At 39.5% G+C, this 27221-nt stretch overlaps 7 protein-coding genes across 7 annotated transcripts; 4 read left to right on the top strand and 3 right to left on the bottom strand.

Annotated features, from left to right (window-relative positions):
• Positions 1 to 12994: 12994 nt before the first annotated feature.
• N0V89_000492 (uncharacterized protein) lies at positions 12995 to 14006 on the top strand (the record flags this gene model as incomplete). The annotated part of the gene is made up of 5 exons (XM_056209313.1): positions 12995 to 13118; positions 13206 to 13536; positions 13582 to 13739; positions 13789 to 13885; positions 13934 to 14006. The coding sequence occupies 5 exons, from the start codon at positions 12995 to 12997 to the stop codon at positions 14004 to 14006; spliced, it is 783 nt and encodes a 260-aa protein (XP_056076135.1).
• Positions 14007 to 14197: 191 nt separating this feature from the next.
• Positions 14198 to 15455, bottom strand: N0V89_000491 (uncharacterized protein; the record flags this gene model as incomplete). The annotated part of the gene is made up of 4 exons (XM_056209312.1): positions 14198 to 14413; positions 14468 to 14776; positions 14830 to 15269; positions 15326 to 15455. 4 exons carry the CDS (start codon positions 15453 to 15455, stop codon positions 14198 to 14200), a joined length of 1095 nt encoding a protein of 364 aa, XP_056076134.1.
• Positions 15456 to 16713: 1258 nt separating this feature from the next.
• On the top strand, positions 16714 to 17883 carry N0V89_000490 (uncharacterized protein; the record flags this gene model as incomplete). The annotated part of the gene is made up of 1 exon (XM_056209311.1): positions 16714 to 17883. One exon carries the CDS (start codon positions 16714 to 16716, stop codon positions 17881 to 17883), a length of 1170 nt encoding a protein of 389 aa, XP_056076133.1.
• Positions 17884 to 19189: 1306 nt separating this feature from the next.
• N0V89_000489 (uncharacterized protein) lies at positions 19190 to 20338 on the top strand (the record flags this gene model as incomplete). The annotated part of the gene is made up of 1 exon (XM_056209310.1): positions 19190 to 20338. The coding sequence occupies one exon, from the start codon at positions 19190 to 19192 to the stop codon at positions 20336 to 20338; it is 1149 nt and encodes a 382-aa protein (XP_056076132.1).
• Positions 20339 to 20540: 202 nt separating this feature from the next.
• Positions 20541 to 21128, bottom strand: N0V89_000488 (uncharacterized protein; the record flags this gene model as incomplete). The annotated part of the gene is made up of 2 exons (XM_056209309.1): positions 20541 to 20953; positions 21110 to 21128. 2 exons carry the CDS (start codon positions 21126 to 21128, stop codon positions 20541 to 20543), a joined length of 432 nt encoding a protein of 143 aa, XP_056076131.1.
• Positions 21129 to 23128: 2000 nt separating this feature from the next.
• Positions 23129 to 24454, bottom strand: N0V89_000487 (uncharacterized protein; the record flags this gene model as incomplete). The annotated part of the gene is made up of 3 exons (XM_056209308.1): positions 23129 to 23264; positions 23307 to 23836; positions 24182 to 24454. 3 exons carry the CDS (start codon positions 24452 to 24454, stop codon positions 23129 to 23131), a joined length of 939 nt encoding a protein of 312 aa, XP_056076130.1.
• Positions 24455 to 25487: 1033 nt separating this feature from the next.
• N0V89_000486 (uncharacterized protein) lies at positions 25488 to 26693 on the top strand (the record flags this gene model as incomplete). The annotated part of the gene is made up of 1 exon (XM_056209307.1): positions 25488 to 26693. One exon carries the CDS (start codon positions 25488 to 25490, stop codon positions 26691 to 26693), a length of 1206 nt encoding a protein of 401 aa, XP_056076129.1.
• Positions 26694 to 27221: the final 528 nt, after the last annotated feature.

The raw sequence follows: 27221 nt of genomic DNA, 5'->3' as shown, positions 1-27221 counted from the left end.
ATAGCATAATTAAAATACTATTTTCTATTCTTTACCTTTTCTTATTCTAATTAGGTGGTATCTATCTCTTAAGTCTATTATTATAAAGACTTTTATTCTTAAGAGTCTATCTCTAAGCTCTAAGATATTAGGTAATAGGTATCTATTTTTAATTATTATATTATTAATTACTTAGTAGTTAATATATAGTCTATCTAATCTATCCTTCTTTTTAATAAACATAAAGGGACTTACTACTAGTAACTTTAATAGTCTAATATATCCTTTTACTAGGTTTATTTTAATAAATTTATATTCTTTCTAGAGTTCTTCTCCTATCTTACTATATAGTAGTCTAAAGGGTGGCGTCTTCCCTTCTTTTAGGTTAATTATATAATCCTAGGGTTAATATTCTAGTAGGTTTACTTTTTCTTTCTTCTCTATAAATATATATATCTATACTTTATACTCTCTAGGTACTTCTAAGGGTATACTTTCTTTCTTCTTCTTATACTTTATAACCTAGTAGTTCCTACTAGTGTCTACTAAGGGTAATTTCTATTTTTTAACTTTCTATTATAAGTTTATATTATTAATAACACTCTTATCTACCTTTAATCTCTATTATCGCGTAGGCTTAGCTTATAATACATATTTATAGCGTTCTAAGGATAGCGTTCTTAAACCCTAATTAATATATAGGTTATGCTTCCTTAACTAGGGTAATCCTAATATAATATTATGCCTAGATCTATTTAGTACGTTAAGTGTGATTATCTCCCTATATCTATAGATCTAAAGTATAGTAGTAACTTTATAAGTAATATATAGTATATTTAGCATTTAACTTCTATTTATAATATAGATAGAATAAGCTTCGTCCTTAAGTATTAGCTAGAGTCCTACTTATAGTGCTACTTCTTAGGATATAAAGTTTTCTAATATATCTAAATCTAATAGTGCCTTAATCTATATTTCGTTAAGCTAAACTAGTAGCTTAATTAATGCCTTACTATTAATAGTATTTAATTCTCTAATAGCGTCTTCCTGCCTATCTATTAGTTTTTAAGGGTTTCTTAGGCCTTATAGGCTAGGATTTAGTCTAAAAAAGAACTATTTCTCTTAGGAGCTAAATAGTCTATATTCCCTTATTATTATTCTTTCTATTCCTACCCTTCTTTTCTTCTACTATAGTTATTCTTCTACTATAGTTTCTTTTTAGAAGCTTTACCTTTCTATACTATACTTATTTCTATATAAATGTTAATAATTATTCTTAGTTAGTTAGGGTTCTTACTAAATCTATAGATATATTTATTATCCTAGTATCTACTATAATTAATATTTAAGTAAGTTTACTATCCATCTTAAGTGTATATCCTATTATAGAGTGTACTAGTTACTATATTTTATACGTTATTTATGCTTAGGAAGTATAGCCTTTCTTACTTATCCTATAGATATTTGTTATATTTATTAATTAGGTAATTATACTATTCCTAATAGTATTACTATTTATTTAGTAGTTAATTACCTCTATATAGCTCCTTAGCTCTATAGTAGGTTAGGCACTAGTTATATCTATATTTAATCTATTAGATATTTAAGTGCTATAGGTTTTAGTAGTCTAGGTAGTACTTTTATAAATAATCTAGGTTCTTATTATAGAAGTTTTTACTAGGGTCTTATTATATATATCTATAATCTACCTATTATCTGTCTTCCTTTATAACGATTTCTAGTCGGCGTTTATTATAAGCTTCTAGTGGTATAGAGAATAATAGTAAGATTATTATAGGTAATAATAATATATCTTTATTTTATAGTTAAATTAGTAGTTTATCTAAGTATTTCTATATATTTACTTTATTAGTAAAGATTACTTCTTTACCTTTAAACTATAGGTAAGGTATTAGTATCTACTTAACTTCCTTATCTACTATTTTAGATTATTCTTCTTCCATATCCTTATAAAGCCGTGAATTAGTTAATAACTCTAATCTAGATTTATTATTAAGTATAAGGTTATTAATAGCGTTTATAATAGTCTATTCTTTATCCTTAATTTCCTTTATTAGGATAGTAAGTATATTTAACTACCTAATAACCTTATTTTTAGATCTATAGTTCCTAGTAATGTGGCCTAGTTTACTATATATAAAATATATATAAGTCTTAGTCCCTAGGTGTTAGGTTCTATCTAAAATACGTATATTAGGCTTATAAAAGCCTAGTCCTTTTCCTTTTCCTTTACCTAAGTAGTTAAACTAGATATCTTCTATTAGCTAGTATCTATAGAAGTCTTATAATGCGCGTTAAGGTCCTTTTAGTAGTACCCTATAGACTATAGGTACTAGTTGTCTAAAACTAATATTCCTTAGGTTACGTTAAAATTCCTATTATAGTGTAAACTATTCTCTATTAATCCTAATTAATTTATTATATAATTTATTAAGGGTCCTAATAATTCCTCTACTATATAGAAGTTCTTCTTATAGAGGTTTCTTAAGACCTTATTTATATATTATTATTAGTAACTTATTATTCTAGTTAAGTTATACAGCATTCTTACAGAACTTAGCTATATATTTGGCTACTAATCGTTATTATATTATAGTTTAAATATTTCGTGCTATAATAGGTACCTTATTAGTAATTCTAAATATCTATTTAAGGTATTTCTTAAAATTAGCATAGTCTTTAATAATATTAACTGCGTCTATATAGTTATCTATATATTCCTTATCTTTATTATTATAGTCTATTTCTAGATACTTAGTTATATAGGGTTAAATCTATTCTCTAGTATTACCTTATATATAGGTAGCTATAAAGATAACCTTTTGTTTATCTTTAGGTTATTTATTAAGTTTAAAGAAGTAGAGGTCTAACTAAAGAAGCTAGATATTAGTATACTTTCTATTACTATAATATAAATTAGGTTTATATGCTTTACTCTTAGAGTTACCTATTAGAGTAATAGTATTATTATCTAAAGCTATAGAAGAAGTAGGAGTCCTTATAGTTATATTAAGGGTGTTTAAGATATTAAATCTAGAAAGGATAGCTAGTCCTAAATAGGTTAAGGTTAGTTCTTAGGCAAGACTTACTAAGGGGAGGAAGAAGGGGTTCTTATTAATATAGAAGTATCTTATAAAGTATAATAAATTAATAAGGGAGGCCTAAGTAAATCTAAATAATAGATTAAAACTTAGGTTAAATATAAAAATTAATAGTAATTCTTCTATTCCTATATACATAACTAATCCCATAATATCCTATAGTTTTATAAAATCCTAAATATAGGATCTATAGAATCCTATAGTATATTATATAACCTTCCTATTACGTAGTCCTAGTATCCTAAGGCTTAGCGTATAGAACACTATAGGACATTACCTAATCCTTTAGTAGGGCTGTAGCTGCCTTTTATTATAAGTAGCTTTCTTCCCATATTGGATCCTAGATCCTAATATTAGGTAAGACTTACTAAGGGGAGGAAGAAGGGGTTCTTATTAATATAGAAGTATCTTACGAAGTGTAATAAGTTAATAAGGGAGGCCTAAGTAAATCTAAATAATAGATTAAAACTTAGGTTAAATATAAGAATTAATAGTAATTCTTCTATTCCTATATACTTAATTATATATAGCTACTTACTAGAGAGCGCTCTCTAGAGAGTACTCTCTAGAGAGTAGTTACGTAACCTCCTAAAGCGCCCTAATTCTTAAATAGGTATTACCTATAGTTAACACGTACTTATCTAGAGGCTCTACTATATAATAGGCTATTCTACTACCTATTAGGTTCTAGATCCTAATAGTTTCCTTTTTTATTACGTCCTAGCTATTTAATTATATAGTAGTTCTAACTATTTACTAGTTAGTATTTATTAATACTTACTACTTCCTACTCTTTTTACTATTCCCTATATATATCTATTTTATAAACTATAGGTTCTACGTTCTATAGTGCCTTTTCTAGTAAGGCTATATAGAACACTAGGTGTATTTTTATATTACTTAGGAGTTATAGTTTAAATAAAACTAGGGTAATCTATTTAAGGATCTTATATAGTTTAATTTTTAGGTAGTCTAGTTTATTTAATAGTTATTTACTAGTAATATTTTTTTATAGTAGCTAGACTTTCTCTCCCTTCTCTAGCGTAGGCGTAGGCTTATACTTAAAATTATAATATTTACCTATTTTCCTTTATAGAAATATAGTATCCTATTAGAGTTAGGTATAGATTTATATAATTTTCTTTACCTAGTCTTCTCCGTCTATACTCTAAGACCTTATTATTCTAGGTACTTAGTATACTACTAGATTAAATCTATAATTTATAAAGAATAGTAAGACTCTAGTAGCACTATATTATAAGCTATTATAGGCTAACTATACTATAGAGAGTAACCCTACCTAGTTATTCTATTAGTAGTTTAGGTAATACCTAAGAAACTATTCTACTATCTAGTTTATTCTTTTAGTCTAGCTATCTATTTATAGATAGTATACTGTAGATATACTATATTTAATACCTATAAGGGTAAATACTATTTACTAGAATTTAGATATAAAGTGTATATCTCTATTAGTAATAATCTTATTAGGGGTACTATGCTATACTATTCCTATAGAGGTAAACTAGAATACTATATATTCTACTTTACTAACTTCCTTATATAGTAAGAAGTAAGCGTATTTAGTTATTTTATTAATAATAACTATTACTCTATTATATTTAACTTTATTATCTAGATTCTTAGACTTTAGTAATCCTATTATAAAGTTTATTATAATAACTCCCTATAGTCTACTTAGTACTTCTATAGGTTATAGTTACCTATATAGTGCGTACCTATTTAGTTTATTTCTATAGTAGTCTATATAATCCCTAAGGACTTCTATAACTATCTGCTAGGCTTAAGGGAAGTAGTAGTTCCTTATTAGTTATTCTAGTATTTACTTAATCCCTTAATAGCCGTATACTAGCACCTTATAGAATTATTATATAAATTCTCTCTAGATTTTTACTAGAATAAAGATTCTATTAAAGACCTTATATATATTATCTTTATACTTTATTTCTACTAGTAAGTAGCTTATACTTTCCTTATTAATTATAGTTTTATAATGGGGCCTCTAGGACTCTGTTGCTAGCCATGGCCCTGTTAGGGTTCTTGTGAGAGATAAGTAGCGTGTAGGGTAGTATAGATTATATAAGGTATAAACGTTAATTAATTACTACTATAAGAATATGTTACTAAAGACTTAATAGTAATCTTCTATAAGGAAACTAGATATAGAGAACTATATTATAGATTAATAATAAAGGCTTACCTAGTGGTAATCTATTATCTCTATATACTACTATCTAATAATGGCTCTATAGGCTCTACCTATAGATCCTATAGATCTAGGCTCTATAGCTCTATTCTATAGATCTATAGATCTAATTACGTAACTTCCTTATATACCTATATTATACTTAGTATCTAACCTATAATTATATTCTTCTTCTATATAATCTAATTAGTTACTACTATTATTATTATAAGTCCTATAATTCTATTATAGTATAGTAGCTATAATACTATCTCCCCTTTCTAAGTCTTTAGCCTAAAGATTAATCTATTATAGGGGTAGTGCTATATTAGTAAGGTAAGCCCTATTATAAGTTAGGTTATTATTACCCTCTATACCTTCTTATAAAACTAATAAACAACTTACACTTACTAATAAAATTAGTTATTATAGATTCCTTACTATACCTTACTCTTACTATAATTAGTTAAAAATTCTATATAAGCTTTCTCTATATAATACGCCTAGGCGTTCTACCTATAAAGCTTATATTTATTTAAATATCTATAGTTCTTATAATATTAATAGTATCTTAGTGGCTAAGAGTATATTATCTACTACTATTATTTTATCTATACTAATTATTTATAGTATATAACACTAGTCGCTCCTAAGCTAAAATTTAAGCTAAACTTATTAAGGCTAAGAAAGCTTAGAAGGAGATTCTAGATACCCTTACTACTACCTAAGCAAAGGTATTATAGTTATAGAAATAGAAGGAGCTTCTTAATAAGTAGGAGGATTATTAGTTAGCGTTCCTAGAGGCTAAGCTAAATTAGGAAGAAGTAGAGCTAAAGACTACTAGTCTATAGAATAGTTCTAAGGAGGGTAAAGTAGTTTTTTAAGATATTACTTATACCTTCTCTAATAGTAGTATTCTTTATAATTTACTATAAGGTAGTTTAACTCTTAGTTTAATATCTCTAGGCTTTCTTTAAGAGATTAGTTTAACTAAAATTCTTTTAACTTCTTAGGGTAGTTAAGATTACTTTCTAGCTCCTAGGTATTATCCTATAGGTTTCCCTTTCTATTATATCCTAGCTATTTAACTTTATAGTAGTTCTAACTATTTACTAGTTAGTGTCTATTAATACTTACTACTTCCTATTCTTCTTACTATTCTCTATATATATCTACTTTATAAACTATAGGTTCTATGTCTTATAGTGCTTTTTCTAATAAGGCTACGTAGAATACTAGGTGTATTTTTATATTATTTAGGAGGCATAGTTTTAATAAAACTAGGGTAATCTATTTAAGGACTTTATATAGTCTAATTTTTAGATAGTCTAGTTTATTTAATAGTTATTTACTAGTAATATTTTTTTATAGTAGCTAGACTTTCTCTCCCTTCTCTAGCGTAGGCGTAGGCTTATACTTATAATTATAGTATTTACCTATCTTTCCTTATAGGAATATAGCATCTTACTAGAGTTAGGTGTAAATTTATATAATTTTTTTTACTTAATCTTCTCTATTTACGCTCTAGGATCTTATTATCCTAGGCACTTAATAGGCTACTAGGTTAAATCTATAGTTTATAAAGAATAGTAAGACTCTAGTAGCGCTATATTATAAGCTATTATAGGCTAACTATGCTATAGGGAGTAACCCTACCTAGTTATTTTATTAGTAGTTTAGGTAATACCTAAGAAACTATTCTACTATCTAGTTTATTCTTTTAGTCTAACTATCTATTTATAGATAGTATACTATAGATATACTATACTTAATACCTATAAGGGCGAATGCTGTCTACTAGAACTTAGATATAAAGCGTATATCTCTATTAGTAATAATCTTATTAGGGGTACTATACTGTGCTATTACTATAGAGGTAAACTAGAATACTATATATTCTACCTTACTAACTTCCTTATATAGTAGGAAGTATGTGTACTTAGTTATTTTATTAATAACTACTATTATACTATTATATTTAACCTTATTATCTAGGTCCTTAAACTTTGGTAATCCTATTATAAAGTCTATTATAATAACTTCCTATAGTCTATTTAGTACTTCTATAGGTTATAATTGCCTATATAGTATATACTAATTTAGTTTATTTCTATAGTAGTTTACGTAATCCCTAAGGACTTCTATAACTATTTACTAGGCTTAAGGGAAGTAGTAGTCCCTTATTAGTTATTCTAGTATTTATTTAATCCCTTAATAGCTATGTGCTAGCACCTTATAGAATTATTATATAAATTCTCTCTAGATTTTTACTAGAATAAAGATTCTATTAAAGACCTTATATATATTATCTTTATACCTTATTCCTACTAGTAAGTAGCTTATACTTTCCTTATTAATTACGGTTTCCTTCTAGATCTAATTAAGCTATATACTAGCTTATGTTTCTATTATTACTATAAGCTTAGATACGTTATATATAATAGTACTATTAGTGTTAAACTTAAGTAAGGCCCCTAATACTTCTACCTTTCCTTAGAGGTTTAGTTATCTACTTAGGGTATTAGCTCTAAGGTTTTCTATTTCTCTAGTATATATAATCTTAAAGTTATATATTAATAAGGTCTATGCCTATTTTACTTATCTAGGGGTAAGGGCTTTATTAGTTATAAATCCTATTAGGTTCTTATAATCTAAGAATATAGGTATCTAATATTTAGCTCCTTAGAGATACGTTCTCTATTCCTTAAAGGCTTTAACTATTACTAACATTTCCTTATTATAGATATTATAGTTAAGTTCTATAGCCTTTATTTTTTAGGAATAATAGCTATATAGGTGTTTTTTATCTATTTTTAGGTCTTACTAGAGTAAGTATGCTCCTATAGTAAAATTTAATATATTAGTTTTAAGTATTACTAGGTAGCGTAGGTTAAAGATCTATAGAATAGGTTCCTTTATAAACTCTTCTTTTAGCTAATCTATTACTTATTAGTACTTATCTATCTACTTAAAAGGGACTTTCTTTTTAGTTAACCTTATAAGTAGTTCTATAATCCTAGTCTACCCTAGGATAAACTTCCTATAATAATTATAAAATCCTAGGAAGAACTAAATATTTTTAATATATTTAGGGGTTCCCTACTTAGAGACCTCCTATAGTTTAGTCTATTTAATTTTAAGTTTCCCTAGTTTAACTATAAACCCTAGGAAAATGGTTTAGGTTATATAGAACTTATATTTCTTAAGCTTAAGGTAGAGCTTAGCCTTACTTATTTATTTAAGCACTTTTTTAACATGCCCTTTATATTATTATTTATTTATTAAATAGATTAGTATATTATCTAGGTATACTATTATATATTCTCCTAGGCACCCTCTTAAGATAGTATTAATTTATTATTAGAATACTACTAGGGCGTTAGTAAGCCTAAAGGGTATAACCTTATACTTAAAGAGTCCTAGCTTAGTTTAGAAGGCTATCTTCTACTCCTTACCTTCCTTTATTCTAATTTAGTAGTATGTATTTTTAATATCTAAGCGTATAAAAATCTTTATATCTTATAACTAATCTTATAGGTCTAAGATTAGTGGTAATAGGTATTAATCTTTCTTAGTTATAGTATTAGTTTTTCTAAAATCTATATAAAACTATAGTTTAGGGTTATCTTTCTTCTCTACGAACGTGACTCTATAAGCTATAGAAGATTTAGAAGGTTAAATATATCCTTATTTAAGGTTATTTTTAATATATTATTTAGTGACCTTAAATTCCTTTTCTATAGTTTTATAAACTAGTCCCTATATAGGTTATTCTTCTTCTTTTAGCTTAATTTTATAATCCTAGTCTATATGTTCTAGTAAGTAACCTTCTAGTTTATTAAAGATGTCTGCGAACTTCTAGTATTATTCTAGAATACCTAGAATTTATTCTTTACTAGTGGCTAGCTAATAGGGGTACTTAATTCCTTTAGTTCCCTAATAGATAATTAGATTAACTTACCTTAGCTATAGTATTCTAAGGATTATATCCTATTAGTTATCTATTTTAGCTAAATCTATAGTAAAATTATTAATTACTAATCTATCTAATAGGAAGGTTCCTAGTATAGTTTCTATATTAATTTACTTCTAAAATAGTAGCCCCTTAATATTATATAGGGTCTATTATTCTCTTTTATTTATATAGTAGAGCCCTTCTTCCTCTATAAAGTCCTTTAATATAAAGTTCTAGGTAGCTCTACTATTAATTATAGCTTAGATAGGTCTCCCTTAGTATTCTCCCTTAAGTATTATATATAGCCTAAATATTCCTCTAAGGTCTTCCTTACCCTTTAGCTAATACTTAGTCTAGATTTTTATTACTATATACTTTAGGCACTTATTTTCTAGGCATTTATACTATAGTTATCCCTTAATATACTTATATAGTAGAAGGGATTCTAGAGCTAGTACTAGATACCTACTAACCTTCTTTTCTAGATACTATCTATATACTTTATTCCTTTAGATAAGATTATTATAAGGATTATCTATTATTTAGATTAGGAAGGCGTAGTATTTCCTTTTTAGTACTAGGTATATTAGATAGTTATCTACTATATATAATATCTATAAAAGTTTATAATACGCTAGATATTTAGTTAGTATTTAGGGGTTATCTCTCTCTATAGGTTTAATTTTATCCTCTAAACGTTCTTCCTTAATTAGAATCTAGTATTTTATTATAATTTAGGGTATATATACTTTATCTATCTACCTAATTTTATTAGCTATTTAAGCCTAGATTTAACTATCTAGTATCTCTACTACTAGAATTATATTTCTTTTAACCTACTTATTAAAGCTAGTAAACTTAGTATTTCTTAGAAACTAGATCTTTTAGCCCTTATAAACTTTATAGATTATTTCCCTATATAAGTTTCTATAGAAAAAGCGTATTCCCTTAATTTACTATCTAAAGTTAGCTAACCTAATTATCTTAGCTACCTTAAGGGCTAGTCCCTCTAGCTAGAAGTACTCTATTCCCCTAATATAGATATTCTTTCTAAAAGATATAGGTGCTTCTTATATAAGTAATAAGGAGAAGGGTTCCTCCCCTTAGAGGGTTAACTAAAATAGGGTATTAACTAGTTTATCTAAACTACTCTTCTATTCCTTATTATCTAACTTACTATTTAAGTCGCTTATATTAAAGAATTCTAGGATTTAGGTATTTTATTTCTTAAGCTATAGAATTATTTATCCTTTTTAGGTTACTACTAACTTTTTACCTATTAGCTAGTATCCTATATCCTTTTTATCTTTATATATAATATATATATATCTTAGAAATACTTAGCCTAGTAAGTAGCCTTATATTTCTTACTACTAGCTAGTTTCTTTTTAGTATCCCTTAAGGTTTCTTATTTCCTTAGTTTCTCTCTAGTACCTTTTATAGACTTATTCTAGCTTTTACTTAGGTAGTTTCTAGCTATATAACCTTTTTTATTATAGCTAAAGTAGGTACCTTCTTTATATTACTTTTTTTTTATTATATTCTAACTTAATCCCTTTTCTTTATTAGTATCTAAGACTATTAGGTCCCCTTAATTATAGGTCTTATAGTTTTAGCTATTTATACTATATCTACTTTCTCCCTTATTATTTTATTTCTATAGGAATAATTCGTCGTCTACTTAGATAGCTTATTTAATTATTATAGATAGAGTTATTAGTTTCTCTATTCTAATTATTTTATACCTAATATCTAATTTTAGTCCCTTATAGAATCTTTATATTAGGGCCCTTTCTCTATAGTCTAAGACCTTATTAGCTAGCTACTTAAATACTAATATATAAGCTACTACTATTTTAGTTTATTAGAGTTTTAAAAGTTTCTATTTAGCTATATATTCTATATTAATATTACTAAAGATTAACTATAGTTTTTCCTTAAAGTAAGTATAGCTTATAAAAATAAGATTAGTTTCTATTTTCTAGTTATTAACTTAGCTTATCCTCTAATTTATAAGGTAACTATTAAACTAGTCTATTACTTTTCTAGTAAAGTAGGTAGCTATATAGGCTACCTTCTAGTCTTTATCCTTAAGATATTCTTAATTTAGGTCTAGGTAAAGAAATATTAAGACTAGGAATCCCCTAAGTTTAGTTTAAGTACTATTAAACTTCTCTAGATCTATAAGTTTTAGTAGTCTATTCCTTATTTAGAGTTCTATCTACTAGATCTATTTCTTTATTATATTATTAGCTTCTCCCCCTATTCCTTCTAATATAACTCTAACTTATTTAACTAATTACTTATAGGCTTCCTTAGCCCTAGTATTTTCTTTATTAAGGTAGTTAAGTTATTTCTTTATTTAGACTAGGTCTATTAGGTCTAATAATATTAGTTAGTTTACTATAGGAGCTATTATTAATACTAGTAATCTAGGTATATACCTATAGAGACTCTTAAAACATAATTATTAAAATATAATAGGGCCTCTAGGACTCTATTACTAGCTATAGCCCTATTAGGGTTCTAGTAAGAGATAAGTAGTGTATAGGGTTATATAGATTATATAGGGTATAAATATTAATTAATTACTACTATAAGAATATATTACTAAAGACTTAATAGTAATCTTCTATAAGAAAACTAGATATAGAGAACTATATTATAGATTAATAATAAAGGCTTACCCTATAGTAATCTATTATCTCTATATACTACTATCTAATAGTAGCTCTATAGGCTCTACCTATAGATTTTATAGATCTAGGCTCTATAGCTCTATTCTATAGATTTATAGATCTAATTACGTAACTTCCTTATATACCTATATTATACTTAGTATCTAACCTATAATTATATTCTTCTTCTATATAATCTAATTAGTTACTACTATTATTAATATAAGTCCTATAATTCCGTTATAGTATAGTAGCCGTAATAGTAGGGAAGTTTAGGTGCTTATAAAGATAGAAGATATAAAGACTAGGGTTATAATAAGATAAAGATATACTAAGTTACTTAGATAGTAGTTACGTAACTTATTTAGCTACTTAGGGTTTCTAAATAACTAAATAGCTAAGAACTATTACGTAACCTACTTAGTTATTTAGGGCCCCTAAGTAACTAAGTAAAATCCCTATATAGAAATATAAGGATAAACCTTTATACTTATATTTAACCTAAGTTTTAATCTATTATTTAGATTTACTTAGGCCTCCTTATTAATTTATTATACTTTATAAAATACCTTTATATTAATAGGAACCCCTTTCTTCCTCCCCTTAGTAAGTCTTACCTAAGAACTAACCTTAACCTATTTAGGACTAGCTATCCTTTCTAGATTTAATAGAGCTATACCTTTAAATCTATAATTTTACTTTTTATAAATATCTTATAGTAAGCTAGAAATAATTAAGTTCTTTTTAATTAATTCTAAATCGATTCTAACTTAATTTTTAGATTTTCCTAATATTATACGCTAGTAAGAAGGCTGTGTACGCACTAGCTCTGCGCTAGTTGCTTAGGGTGGCATGAAAACTTCTCGAATCCTTGCTGTAATTACTATTACTAGTTAGGCCATGCCACCTCTTGGCACGCCCTTGGTCAGATTACCTGCCACCACGTGATGCAAGCACGCAAACACCCCTACGTCATCTCCTTCCTGAAGGTCAACAAGATAGCCCGTTTGCAACATCGACACTCTCACACCTCAAATCACATATCACTGTCACGATGTCTACCATTCTAATTGTCGGCGCCACTCGCGGTTTGGGTGCAAGTCTAGCAAACCTCTACAAGTCAGATCCGAATAACCACGTCCTAGCAACCGCACGAACAACGGATCCTCCGCCTAGCAGTATGCAATTTCGTCTCCTTGATTGTATTGTTGATCTGCACTTTCCTTTCTCTCATTTTGCTAATCACTAACGACTTCATCTTGTAGCAAAGAATCTTACCTACGTTCCTGATATCGACGTCGCTTCTCCAGATGCTGGCAAGAAGCTACTCAACTTCTTGCACGAAAAATCTATTTCTCATATCGACATTGTGATCGTTACCGCGGGATACTTTGCCACCGAGTCCTTGAAGGAGCCGTCATTTGAAGCAGAGGAGAAGATGTACCGCACCTGCGTCATTGGTCCTACCATCCTCATCACCACTCTCGCCAATGATTTCGACATGCTACTGAACAAAGGATCTAAAGTTATTTTCGTTTCATCTGAGAGTGGAAGCATTACCCTGCGACACGAAAAGGAGGGCGGCGGCAATTACGGGTAAGCCATACCTACCTTTCTTGAACAGCTGCTCACTGTGTCGAGGCACCATGCTAGCAAGACCGCATTGAACATGTCCGCAAAACTACTCAGCCTAGATCTCAAAGATAGGAGTGTCGCGATAGCTGTCGTTCATCCAGGGTTCATGCGAACAGAGATGACGCGTGGCGTGGGGTTCGACAAATTCTGGGATGAAGGTGGAGGTAGGTTGCGCACAAGAACATGACGACTGAGAAAGCTAATATAGCTCAGCTGTGACACCGGATGTTGCTGCAGAATCACTCCTCGAATGGATCGAAGCCTTCGACATTTCGAAAACCGGGCAGTATTGGGCGCCTCGGGGGCCGGCGTAAGCATTATTGCGTAAACACTCTGACGCCGCTAATATGTAAATCAGGGATATCGGCACCGCGGACGTAATTCTTGGGCCCAAGGACCAGCTTCCCACTCCCCTTCAACTTCCCTGGTAGAATAGGCGCGCTATATCATGCGCTTGCGAGCCTTACGTTTGTCCTTGTAAAACAAGAATGGAAGATCGTAGTTCATGTTCATTGATGCAAAGCGTACAACAAAGACCTATGTGAGGCCATAAACAATGCGCCTTCAAATGCAAGCAGTCAAACGCCTGGCCATGTGACAAAACGCGAAATCCAGATCGACTTCATCCAGACGTTGGTAACTCAATCTTAGGTGGCTGATCGTCATTACCAGCGACCATACTATCGCTCCTCTTTCTCGCCTGCGGCATCCAGGTTTCGGCATCGCCCAACCGGTCCGCAGTCAATCCTTCAGAACCAGGCTTCCTCATACCGGCCTCGAGCTGACGTTGGTAGCTGACGTTCCTCAAGCGCTCGGCCTCCTTTGGTGTGAGGTGCAACTGGTAACAAATCAGCCTCTGGTCTATGCTCAAGCACTGCATGATCGAACTTACATAAACTTCAACGCCGATAGCGTGCATGGCCAATGCCACCCAAAGAGCCATTCCGAAGCACATATTCAAGCCCGCGCCAATCTCAGTGGAATGCCCACTGTTAAAGCTGGCGTGGACAACGGCTTGTTGATGCGGATTTGTTCCATTGACAAAGGATGCACACTCCGGGTATAGTGCCAATGTGGCATTATCCGAACGCATTGTGAAAGCAATCTTTGCGCACGGCCATGCAGTATAGTAAGAGTCGATGGACGATATGACGCTCGTAGCGATGATGAGGATGAAGCGGTTGGTGACGATGGACCCAGCCTACTTCGCGTCAGTGACCATCTTGCACAACCCATGATCGGAGGACCACTCACATAGAACCAGCCTCTCAGCATCCATGCCCTATGCTGCTCGATCTGCAACCTCTTCACGTTCCAAATAGACAATACGAAGCAGATAGTACTGCCGAAACCCACAAGTCCAACCCAAGCCTGCGTATCAAGGGTGCCATTGAACGCGCGTCTTGCGATCATCAAAGCGCCGACTACGCTCACCGTCCATAGCAGCATGGCGAACCAACCACTGACACGGTGGATGATGATAGCTTTGTGGCGTATGATGGGCGTAAACTGGACGACTACCAAGATGCAGGCGGGAAGAATGCCAGCTAGGTGCAATATGATGCCTGCCTTGTACCAATCGTAGGTACGATACCAGTAACACTCACCAGGAGCGGCGGCGTTGGGGCCCCTGGAGCCAGAACTGGGGCAGAAGATGCCATCAAAATTGAGATACGTGAAACGGGCTAGAGTGACTGTACGCTTTGTCAGAGATGCAGCAAAGATAGGGATTGGGACCGGGGAGACATACAACCGAACAGGGCACCAGCGAAGATGAACCATAGGATGAAGTTGTAAGCTTTTGAAAAACCAAGGGGGTTGTAAATTTTGCGAGCGAAGGCGTTGAAGCCGTTCCTTGGGGGGCGAGTTGGCTGCACCATGGTGAGTATGTTTTGCGCTTTGTCGAGCTGCTGGGTAGGACGGATGCAAATAATAGAGATGCCGAAGCCTGGATATAGGGGAAGACTCTTTGGTTGTGTGTATTGGCTGGTATACAGACCATCTACTCAACGAATGCAAAGCTTTATATCATCTCAGCCTTCGCACGGCTTCGAGATCAATCACCCCGACTCGTTCACATGATCGCCCATGCAGCCCTTCGCCATGGCTGCTGCTCGAGACACAGCCCTACCAGTCATGGTGTACGCGCGAAGAAAACGCACACAAAGCACAGCGCTACGGTCATACCAAGCTGTCCAAGGCGCCGGTTGATGCTCGCTACAGCGCGCAACCAGCCTTTCACGGTTCCAGAGTTCGCCCGTGCCGTTAGTACCAAAATCACCCTCGCTAACAGCCGTGGAGGCGGATCAAAGCGAAGGATGCGGAGCGTTGTTGCGCCGGGGTCGATGCGCCGGGGTCGATGCGAGATCGACGCCTGCGTCATAGACTTCGGACAGACCAGTTAACACTGAGGTCATGAAATAATTCGTGCACGCTGAGGTAAGCGAACATGAAACCTGGATTATGGGCATGTCCGAGCTTGAACTTCATATTGAGCAAGGCTGGGGATAGGAGCGAACCGGGAAATAGACTTTGCATAGAGAAAATTGGTGTTAGAAGTCTTGTTGAGACTCCGGATACACATTGACGCGCTCACTAGCGCTCTCACAATACCGGGGTGTCGGCTTACCTCAGCGCGCACGAATTATCTCCTTCCCTGTTGCAGATTAGCCAAGCGACGATGCGGGGAGTAGGGAGCTCTTACAACTGAAAGGCTTGGCCGTATGACGAGCTTGGCAAGATGGTCGGGGTACCAGGCAGGAGCAAAGGCTGCGTAACGTGCCGCAAGCGAAAGAAAGGCGTAAGTCTTCGAGCCGATGCTTACAGACGGGAGTGTGGCAGTGCTGATTTGCACAGTGCGATCTCAAGTGGCCTTCCTGCGGGCAGTGCGAGGCTCGTGGTGTTGTGTGTGATGGTTATGACCTGGATAGAGTTTTTGTTCACACCATCGCAAACTCCACCTCTGCATTAATTGCAACAGTACCACCCAGCAGGGGACATCCAGGTTCTATCAATACATCGACGCAACTTGACCGCGTCGAAATAAGGACATTCAACCCATTGCAGTTCAATATCTGCTTACCGCATGGCCTCGCCAATTCAGCATACCGAGAAAAGACACTGGAACTGTTCTTCTCCATGTACTTGCCGCAATGCAGTCATGACAACCGCGACCACTTCGTACGGCCAAACAACTTTACCTCTGTCATCTCACGCGCATACGCGCGCGACGAAGCCCTCAAGTTGGCAGTCATAGCGCTGGGCACTGCCATGTTGGGGAAAGTACAGGGAGAGGAAGAATGGATGCGACAAGGTAGAAAACTGTACGGACAGGCACTACAAGAGACGCGCAAGGCATTGCTGGACGCGAATAGGGTGAATTCTGAAGCCTTGCTCCTCGTCCCGAGGATCGGAGCATTATTCGAGATACTTTTCGGCGCCGACATGGACCCCATCATGCAAGCACAGAGCTGGCGCAGCCACGCAGAGGGCGAACTTGCGATAATCAAAGCAAGGACACCATATGGGTTTCAGGATGATCTCTCGCACCAGATCTATGTGGACGGTCGACTCCCGCCAATCATTGCGGCTATACGGATACGCAAGGCCTCCGTACTTGATAGTGTCGAGTGGAAGACCATACCCTGGGATATATACCCCAAGACGCCCAAAGATAGCCTGATGGACATCCTCGTTGGTATTCCGGAGGTTCTCGAAGACATCGACAGTCTGCATCCCAAGTTTAGTGATGCGATTGAGGCTGCTGCTCGCGCAAGCATCGCAATCAAGTGCAAAAAGCTGGAAACGCAACTTCAGTATTGGGCTACAGTACATGAATGGACCTTGCTTCATCCAGACACAGAAGAGCCTGCTGAAATAGCATTCAGCGACATCTTAACTGCGTATCTCACGCTTTACTACTGGACTGCATCCCTGTTCGTCTACGGCGCGCTGGCGGTTGTCTCGCCACCAAAGGCAGTAGCGTCTCCTCAGGCATTATTAACCACGTCAACCGATGCGCTTCTGTACGCACGCCGTATTGCTCGAAGTGTCCCGTACTTTCTCAACCCCTCTTGCGGCATTTGGGGCGCCACAACGATTTCGTTTCCGATGGGCGCGGCATTGCTATGCCTGATACACAATGGCAAGGAGGAGAACAAAGCGTATCTAGGATTGGCGCTCGCAGCTTGGCACAACCCTGCCTTGCCGTGTGCAATTCGGGATTTCTTGAACAGTATGCGGCGCGATGCGGCTGGCGAGTTAAAATATGGGCGGCCGAGGTTTGGTGGAGAGTTGGGGATATTCTGAGATCCCACTTTGTCATTGTAATGATGGAGAACGCTGTCCTAATGTCTCACGGGAAGACGAGCCGGTGCTTATTCGAGGGCTCCAGCTCCAGCTGTACCAAACTCACGTGACTGTGAGTATGCCCAGGTGTATCAGCCTACGGACCACCCGTCTCACTCGACGTGTACTCATCATTTTGGGGAATACATTCAGAGACAGCAACAATGATTCTGCTTTAGTACGTTACAAAAAAAATCATTTTGAGCGCGCGAAGCGTTCTATGTCGTCAGCGGCAACTCCTTGGGCCCGTGCCTGAAGTTCTGGCTGGCGACAATGAAACGAAACAGCAGTACATTCCTCCCGGTAGTCGGCAGCAACTACTCCGCTTTTTGGTAGTCTTACAACAGCGGCCCGCCGTATTTGCCTCCCGTTACTCGTCCACGGTTATGTCCCGCAAGGCGAGCTATCCGCCGCGTGGCAATTTTGGTACGCTTTCATGTTGAGTGCGACTAGTAATTCAGGCATCAGTTATAATAAATACTGGTCACGAATGACCCATGACACGAGTCGCGTACACTTCGCTATGGTACCTGCGTCCTTCCCTTGTTTCCGGCGGCCTGGTTTGTTGAGGCTCAAGATGGTGAGGGAAAGGCGCCCAGCAACACCCTGGCTAAGCATCGTTCTTTGAGATGGACCGCAAACGGCTACTCAGAACAATTCGTTGCGTGAACCCTGCGCCACCCACATCAGGCCGACAGAACGTTCCTAATCGCGCCTAAACACCCGCCGCTGAGCCGTTTCAACAGTCTCGATAAGCACACATTTCTCGAACAAGCCGCTTCGTGGCCACTAAAAGCTTTTGACTACGAGAGCTTACAAAATGGTACGCCAATGAGGAGTAGCGTTGAGGCTATTCTCGGAGCGGACCTATCCCTCTTTAGGTTTCAAAGGCTCCCATAGTCATCACCCAAATCTAGCGCCCCCTCTTGCATCAGCACCAGCACGACATTTCTGATGAAACCATTCGGTTACCATTTTCTCCGAAGACTCTGTGGCGCAGACTTGTAAGAACTGCTTACTCTTAGAGTCAGCGGATCACGATGGAACACAGCGACCCTTTCTGACCTCCAGGATTACAAGGCAATGCAACGCTTTTGTTCGTTTGCGGATGCTCAATCTAGGTCCGGCTCACTTGTCCAGCCTTCTATATAATACTGTAGATCTCTTTGTTGAGTGAAGTATCATTGCAGCACTCGCTTCACATTAAGCACTACACATCATCATTATACACTCACTATTTTTTTTATACACCTTCACATTAGCCACTATGCGTTCCGCTTTCCTTTTCGGCACAGCAGCCCTTACAGCTTCTGCTTTCGCTAGCCCGATCATCAAGCGAGACAACGACCCCAGTGGCCCAGGAGGATCCGGTCACGGTGCAGGCGACCACGGGAACCATGGAGGTCACGGAGGCAATGATTTCCAAGACTTCTCGCCGTCCCTCCCGGACGACTTCCCAAACCCGAGCCAAGACCAGATCGACGATATCCAGGACCGAGCTCACGGCACACTCCCCAACAGCCCTCTTCCGACGGGTTTGAGTGACGACGGTATCACCAACTTCAAGCTTATCGCCTTTAACGAGATATTCGAAGTCGCGTTTTTCTTCGAGCTCGTGCAGAACATTACCCACAACGTCGAAGGCTACCAATTCGGTGAGGATAAGGACCAGGTCCTCGAGAACCTCAATGTCATTCTTGCCGTAGAGGAGCTTCACGCTCTTGGTGCAAACGCTATCCTCCAGGCCAACCACGTCGATGCTATAAAGCCCTGCAAGTACAACTTCCCGGTCTCCGACTTTGAGAGTGCGATCGCCCTTGCTGCCACCTTCACCGATGTCGTCCTCGGCACGCTCCAGGATGTGAACGACATCTTCGCGCAGAACACCGAGAACGGCCCCGTCCGTCTAATTTCCTCGGTTATCGGCAACGAAGGCCAGCAAGAGGGTCTATTCCGCATCATCCAGAAGAAGACCACGCCCGCACAACCCTTCCTCACCACCTCTACGCGCGACTTTGCCTTCACCGCCATTCAGGGCTTCGTCGTTCCCGACAGCTGCCCGAACATCGACACCATCCCACTCAACACCTTCAAGCCCCTCAACGTCCTTACCCAAAACATTGAGCCCAAAGACCAGAAAATTGAGTTCAGCTTCAATCTCTCGGAAGTCGATGTCGATGTCGAATCCCTCTCATTAGTCTTGATCAATGCGCAGAACAAGCCTATTGTTGAGAAGCTTGAGGATATTGAGGTCAAGGATGGCATTGTTACTTTTCAGGCTGATTTCCCTTTCGAGGATTTCCTCCTCTACGGTTTGACTATCGCGGCTGTCACGCACAGCGCGGAATCCTTTGACAGTGCGGACGATGTAGCTAAGCAGACCGTCTTCGGTCCTGGTCTTATCGAGGTCAGTTAGATGGCTGGAAGATTGAAGACCAACAAAATGGTGCTATGAGTACTAGAACTTCTCATGTTCTTTTCTTCTGATTTGCTCTTCTCACCATGTTCAGTTAACCGCTAGACCTAGTCAATTATTGCCACGTCTATTTGATCGTTCAAATACCCAATCTTATGACGAATATAGTCACACTACCTGTACATGCAAACTCTATTTCACTTCACATCACTTCACCCATCTTCTGCCCCGGCAACTCATCCAACCACCCATCAACATCCTCCGTCACCTCTCTTACCGCCTGACACTTATTCATCTCCTCCACCGTTTGAGTCTTGAGTATCCCCTGAACCCCCGGGCTTCCACACCCGTGAAACATACACGTATCATTCATCGCTCTTTGCAGGCTGTCCCCCTTCCATCCAAACACGTAGTCCGCGTGCGTCCCGTAACCATTCCCCAAGAACGACCACACGAAGGGCTGCGACCCATCCTTGGGCCACATGTCTTTAAACACGGTGGTGTTCCACATGGTTTCGTAGGCGACTTGTGGGACGCGGACGGGGTGCGAGGCTGGGCAGCTTCCGGCTTCGAGGAAATGGCCGCGCTCGGTGGAGAACATGTGGGATTGGTGGTCTAGAAGACGATCAGCTATGAAAAAGAGCGGAACACTAATACGCACCTGGCGAGTCGAGGTTCTTTCCGTCCCAACAGGCGGGGAAGTGCTGGATTGCCTGGGGGTGTACTTGGTAAGCTGGAATGTAGAATACGCGGGTGTAAAGTAAATCTTACCATGATACCCGCTGGACATGGTTCTTTAGGGAAGTCTGGAGTTTCAGAGCCGCGCGTCAAGATCGACTGCAAGCATGTGTACGCCAGTCCAGGATTTGTCCCATTAGTCTTGTTGTTAATCGTAGGACTACCAACAGTCATGCGGAAACCCTGTATCACACCAATGTTAGCTTCGATTCCGCTGTATTGTTTGATGGTTTCGGTGCGTTACCGGGGCAAATGCGGTGATGTACTGGTCTCCGTCACTAACGAAGTCCTTCTCAGTATAATAGATCGTCATGCCGCCTTTGATATCGGTAGCGTTCTGCCTACCCAAGAGTTAGTGCTGTAAAGCTTAACAAAATACGCTGAAGACTCGCACCCTTCATATCCGAGTTGCGCATTCGGATACTGCGGCACGCGCTTGTAGCTACCATTCTCGTGCCGGAAGTACATCACTGCAGTCCAGTAGTTACTAGGTCAACTTAGCTGATTGTACCAGTGGTTCAATCTTCGACGGTTCATTACCTGAAGTCCTCTGAATATGCGCAGGTCGTGCAGTTCGCTTGCTCGCCAATGTCGCCCTTCATTGTTGGCGCGAAGGCATTGCCTCCCACGATCTGCTTTGGTGTTAAGACTAGTTGTGAGGGTACCATGAAGGACTGACTTGGTGAACATGAGACGATGGATTTGCTCCAGGCTCTACAAGTGGGTCGAGACGTTGGACAGAGACCGTGGAGCAGCCGAAGCGCAGTGCGGCGTGTGCAAAGCTCGCCTGCAAGAGAACGGTCTTGTACTTCATGTTGTAAGAGTAGCAGCTGACAATTGCGAGTCAACGTGAAAAGAAGATTGCTGGAAATCCAGAAACCAACCGTAAGCTACCGCAAGTTACGACAGGTACAAAGGTATTCCAGGCCGGTGCGATATGTACGCCTCAAGGACCAAGCCCGCAACTCTACGCCCCAATACCGCAATTCAACTTATTGCGTTCATATGTTAGGGTCTGATAGTGTAGCGAGCGTTCCAGATGGTGTTCATTTCCATATTGATTAATTTACCCTTTCATACCCGGTACTCCGGTACAGCGTCCTCGATAGAAACGAGATCCCGTTGCCGACGACTTGAATCATCCTGTAAGAGGACTCCGAAGCGGCCAAGAAGCACATCCACTCCTTGGCTCGACCATCTGCATCTCGCGTGGTCTTGGTGATGGAGTGGGGGCTCGCGGCGCAGAGGGCAGAGGTGGGGCGTTTTGTATGCCCCACGCATATCTACAGAAGCCGCGAGATATTTTGCTGGGCTACTAATCATGGATACTGAGATATCGCGATTTAATGCTGCGTGCTCAACTCCTGGCAAATCTTTCGCACTTACGCATCTCTTGCACACTCCCTTCTCTCGGTCGGAGCACATCTCCTTGATCTCCTGCGCCACTTCGGTGCCATTAGTAGTATCAGTAGTCTCATACGACTTGGCCCTTCGCAAATGTATGCGCTCTACTGCATCAGTGTCTCATCAGTCCAACCAAGCCCTGGGCATACCCAAATGCCGCCATCAGGCGCCACCAGGCGCGCGCAAACTCATCAAATAGTTCCATGAGCCAAATGTACATCCTTGATCGCGAGCAAAAAATATCAGGTCCACACTCGATAGTCGTCGGGAAGACCGATATGGAGTTCGGCCGTTTGAAGTGACTTTGGTAGGCTGACATCAGGCAATCGCAGTCGCATCTACAGAGCTTGAGATTAAACGCGGCTATCAAAACTGTACTTTGAGATGAGATTGGGAAGCTCGATGAACCATAGCGAATGGTATGGACGACAAAAGTTCAGCTTATGCAACCTATACCGCAGCCACTTAGTATTCCTTCATCTTCGGCGCAGACTACCTAATCATTGGCAATGCTTGGTGAGCAAAGTGCGAAGAAGAGGAGGAAAGAGGTCACTGATCTTACGTGAGGTACTGGTGATGTATTGTCTGCGGCGGAAACGTACAATCGATCACTCGCGGTTGCTAAGTCGTACGCTTCGCACGGCCCTCTTACAACTTTGCGGCCGCATTCACATATAAAGTCGCGTTGTTCAGCGCAACGACAGTCTCGTGCACAATCTCATGCACAATCTCACTGGCAGACTGTCCAGGCTTGTTCACAGACCCTCCAACTACGCCAATCGGCCTACAGACAAAACGTCAGCAACAACACCGGTTCATCAGATACACCGCAACCACTTGCCTCAACGCCGCAGCGTCCTCAATCTCCTCCGTCAACTTTCCTTCTTTATGCAACCTGTCCAACTCAAATTCCAGCGGTACAATTCCCTTGTCTGAAAGCTCTTTGATTTCTTGTTGGCGGTTAACCTCCCAGTCCGTAAGCCATGGATTCCTCAGTGCCCTTAGCGGCCTTCCGCTCCAAACGGTCAACTTGACCCAACTATCGTAATCCGCAGCGATGACCTGATCTTTGAAGGTTTGCGGTGCCTTGCTTTCATTAGAGACGATGAAGCGTGTGCCGATCCATACACCACTTGCACCGAGCATGAGGGCCGAAGCGACGCTGCGTCCGTCATTGACTCCACCTGCTGCGACGAGGATTACGGGTTTGGAGGTCAGCGGAGAGGCGTATTGTTTGCAGATGTCAGCGCAGGCGGGAATCAGCACACTGGTTGCAATATCGCCGGTATGTCCGCCTGCTTCGCCGCCCTGCGCAATGATAATGTCTGCGCCTGCGCGGCAGGCTTTGTGGACGTGCTGTGGCCGTAAGTACAGATTTAACAATTGGTTCCGTGTGGGGGATCATCTTGGATACCTTTGGATGGCCGATCATGTTGCCGCTTAAAACTTTCAGAATGTTATCGATGGGAAACCAGGACTTGCTTACTATAACACTCCCCCCTTGTGTAATCTCTTTATTGCCCATGGTGGTGGCACGCCCACGGCCGACACGAAGAGCTTCGCACCACTTTCAATTACGATGTCTAGCAGCTCATTCAAATTCCCCTTCGTATAGTCATACTGTCGTTGCACATCAGCACATCCTCATTGTTTCCAGCACCCCCATCCCGTTTCTTTGAATGATCAGTGAAATGTACTCACATTCGTCTTCCGCGCACTTCCACCGACCTGCGGCAACAACAGATCCACGCCAAACGGCGCGTTCTTATCCTTGAGCAAGTCTTTCATCTCTGTGATCATTTCCCGCAGCATTTTCGGCGTGTACCGTGCTCCACCTAAAGTACCAAATCCGCCAGCGTTTGTTACAGCGGCTGCGAGTTCAGGACCAGCCACTTGGTCCATGCCTGCCAGCATGATTGGGTGCTGGATGTTGACGAGAGTGGTTAGAGGAGTGGACAGGGGTGAGGGCGCCATGGTGTGCTGTCAATTTGCGGTGTATTGGGGAGAGATGAGAAGGAAGATCTCAGTTTTAGCTATCGGGAAGTGAGCATTGGAAAGAGTTGATGATAGTTGTGCCGCGTGTTGCCTCGAACGGTTAGCGCGACGCGTGATACCGCGGCTGGGGTTTAGTGCTGACTCGAGGGGTGGGGTTCGGGGATGCGGGAAGGAACATTGAAGCGCTCAGGGAAGGCTGCAGGTTATGCAGGGTCGATCGGAGAATACAGTAATAAGACCAAGTTTTGAGCCTTATTTGCAGTGTAGGCTTTGTTTAACTGCTCTACTTTGCGCAATGTTTGCGATACTGGCGTTTCTGATACCACGATTGTAATTTTACCGTGTTAAACTCTCTTTCCCTATAGCAAGCATTGACAAGTACGTCTACAGGATTGATTGCCCTTGTCATCGCCGTCGTCTCTCATCTAATTTCCATTCCCTCAGATGTCGCCCATCGTCGACTTAGAGGTGTGCATCCCACTAAATAACCCAGCGCATCCAACACATTCTATATATCACTGTCAATTTGAGAGCGTCGTGGGGTCAACCTGTCCAGTGATGCTACGCCGGCTACCAAACTTCCGAAGCAAAGCTCGCTAGACGTCGATTGTCTCTGGGGCGGCAGGTGTTGGGTCTATGTAAACGCTTTTCCGTTTGTGGAGGCGGCAAAACTACCTACCGTAAAGGCTAACAGAAAAAAGTATCATGACATAGCAGACGGGTAGAACTGCAAAAATCCGGACCCGACCCTTGGTCATGCTTAATATGTCATTTTTTTGTGTGTTGGTCATCGTTAAAATCTGCCTCCGTTATTCTTGGGAACCTGAGTGCGATGGGTGGGTCAATTGACCTTTCCATGGTTCGGGCCAGGCAGCAACCCGTACGTATTAACAAACAGTATAAAGCTGCTTTGAGACTCCTTCTTCGCACTAAGTATAACATCAGCTTTGGCAGACAAATAAGACACTTTACTACCCAATCTCAGTAGAAGTGCCACGGCTAGTATCACAGGATGCCTGTCACAATCAAGCCCTCGCCCGAGAAGGTCGGAGTCAACACCGATACAATCGCGACAAATAGAATCGACCTGCTTGAGCAACTTGAGCGGATGAAGCATCCCCACGCTAGCTATGCCAAGCCAGTATACTCCAATATTTCGTGTAAGCCGATCATGCACAGTTCATTTGAAGACATTGGGAAGGGCACTTCACCCAACCTTATCCCGTATGCCAACGGCTTCTTCGAAGGAATCGTTCGCGCCTACCAGCAAGACCTGCACCTTGTGCTGCGCCCAGACGATGTCTGGCAGGCGGTCATCACCCAGTTCAGCTTCTACGTTGTTGGTCATGCTGAAGAGCTACGCGATAAATTTGTCGCTCACCAGGGCAAGAAAGAGATCGTGCTGAAGCACGCGGGTGGAAGCCCATATGCGATGCAAGTCGATATCGTCGCAAGAAAGCTCACTTGCCTCATCGAAGAGCAGCTGGTCAACAAACAGATCCGGAACTGGATCATTCCTGACTTCAGCACGACAACTGACAATGACATCGCCGTTGCAAGCATGACCATGATGGCAACGATGAAGGAGTACTTCAACTACAGAGGGAATACGGGGTGCGGGTTCCCGTCTGTCACTCTGCTGGGAGAGAGGAACGACTGGGCCAATATGCGGAAGCGTCTAGATCAGCTGCCAGGCTATGGCGAACAGCCTGCAGAATGGGCCAAGTTACTTGTACCTGTTTTCGATCGGTTTGTCGCGACCTTTGATCGACCCAACGACGAAGCCCTTAAAACATTCTGGTTAACTATTTGTCACGCCGAACGTAATGGAAGTGGCTCGCCTGACACGTTCTCCGGCTGGATGACAGCTTTTGTTTTCTGGAAAACCGATGGTTCTCGCAATCTTCTCAGTGGCTGGCGACCGCCGAAGCATCAAATGGTAGCACCTCAACTGTCACTAGATGGCCAAGTGTATCCGAGGACCCTACAGGAGAGCATTCCACAAGGCGTTGTCGAGGTTCCACTTGTCGTTCGGGACATGGCGAGCAGGGTGGACCTCTATACGCAATTGGTCGCTGGTAGCGCTGGTATGAGTATAGTCGCCGAAGACGAAAACTCGACGACCGTACAGCCGAGAAGCGGTTGGTGGATGCTGTTCCTTCGACAGAAGGCTTTTGATCGGGGCGACATGGAGTGCGACCATAACCAGCCTCAATAAGATCACCAAACTCCAAACTCGACAGCAGGCCGCCGGACTCCCGGGCTTACCAGCTATCCTGTCCTTACCAGATTGCACTTTCGACTCATCTCAGCATCTTGTCAAGCACTGTAGAATTTTGCCCTTTGAATTGAATCAGTCTCACTTGCTCGCGTTCTGCTTGTAGACTATGTGTTTAAGCGTTGATAGGATACGAACAGAAATTGCTTGAGCCCCCACAGAATTGACTGGTTGTCACACAAGTTGTGCAAACGGAATGCCCAACTACTCTCCTTAGTATGTTTGCCAGATGCCCAGCTGTATTCCCCGTACGCACTTGGGTCCGCAATCCGACCAAGCGCTAATGGGTTTGCTAACACAACGGAAACAGATGCATATAGGCAGAGATACGGGAGAGTGGCAGTGCAAGCCCGACCAGACCACGAGCGAAGAATGTGGAAAGTACAGTGGCGAGATCCGCACCGAATATCGAGACGAGAACGGCGCGGTCGAGTCTCAACACCTTCCGTAGGTTCACGAACAAGACGT

The sequence above is a fragment of the Didymosphaeria variabile genome (assembly GCF_027946475.1).
Source record: "Didymosphaeria variabile strain IMI 356815 chromosome Unknown scaffold_1, whole genome shotgun sequence".
NCBI classification, from domain to species: domain Eukaryota; kingdom Fungi; phylum Ascomycota; class Dothideomycetes; order Pleosporales; family Didymosphaeriaceae; genus Didymosphaeria; species Didymosphaeria variabile.
Note: the sequence above shows the minus strand (reverse complement) of the source record. Positions and strands in the feature narration are given on the sequence as shown.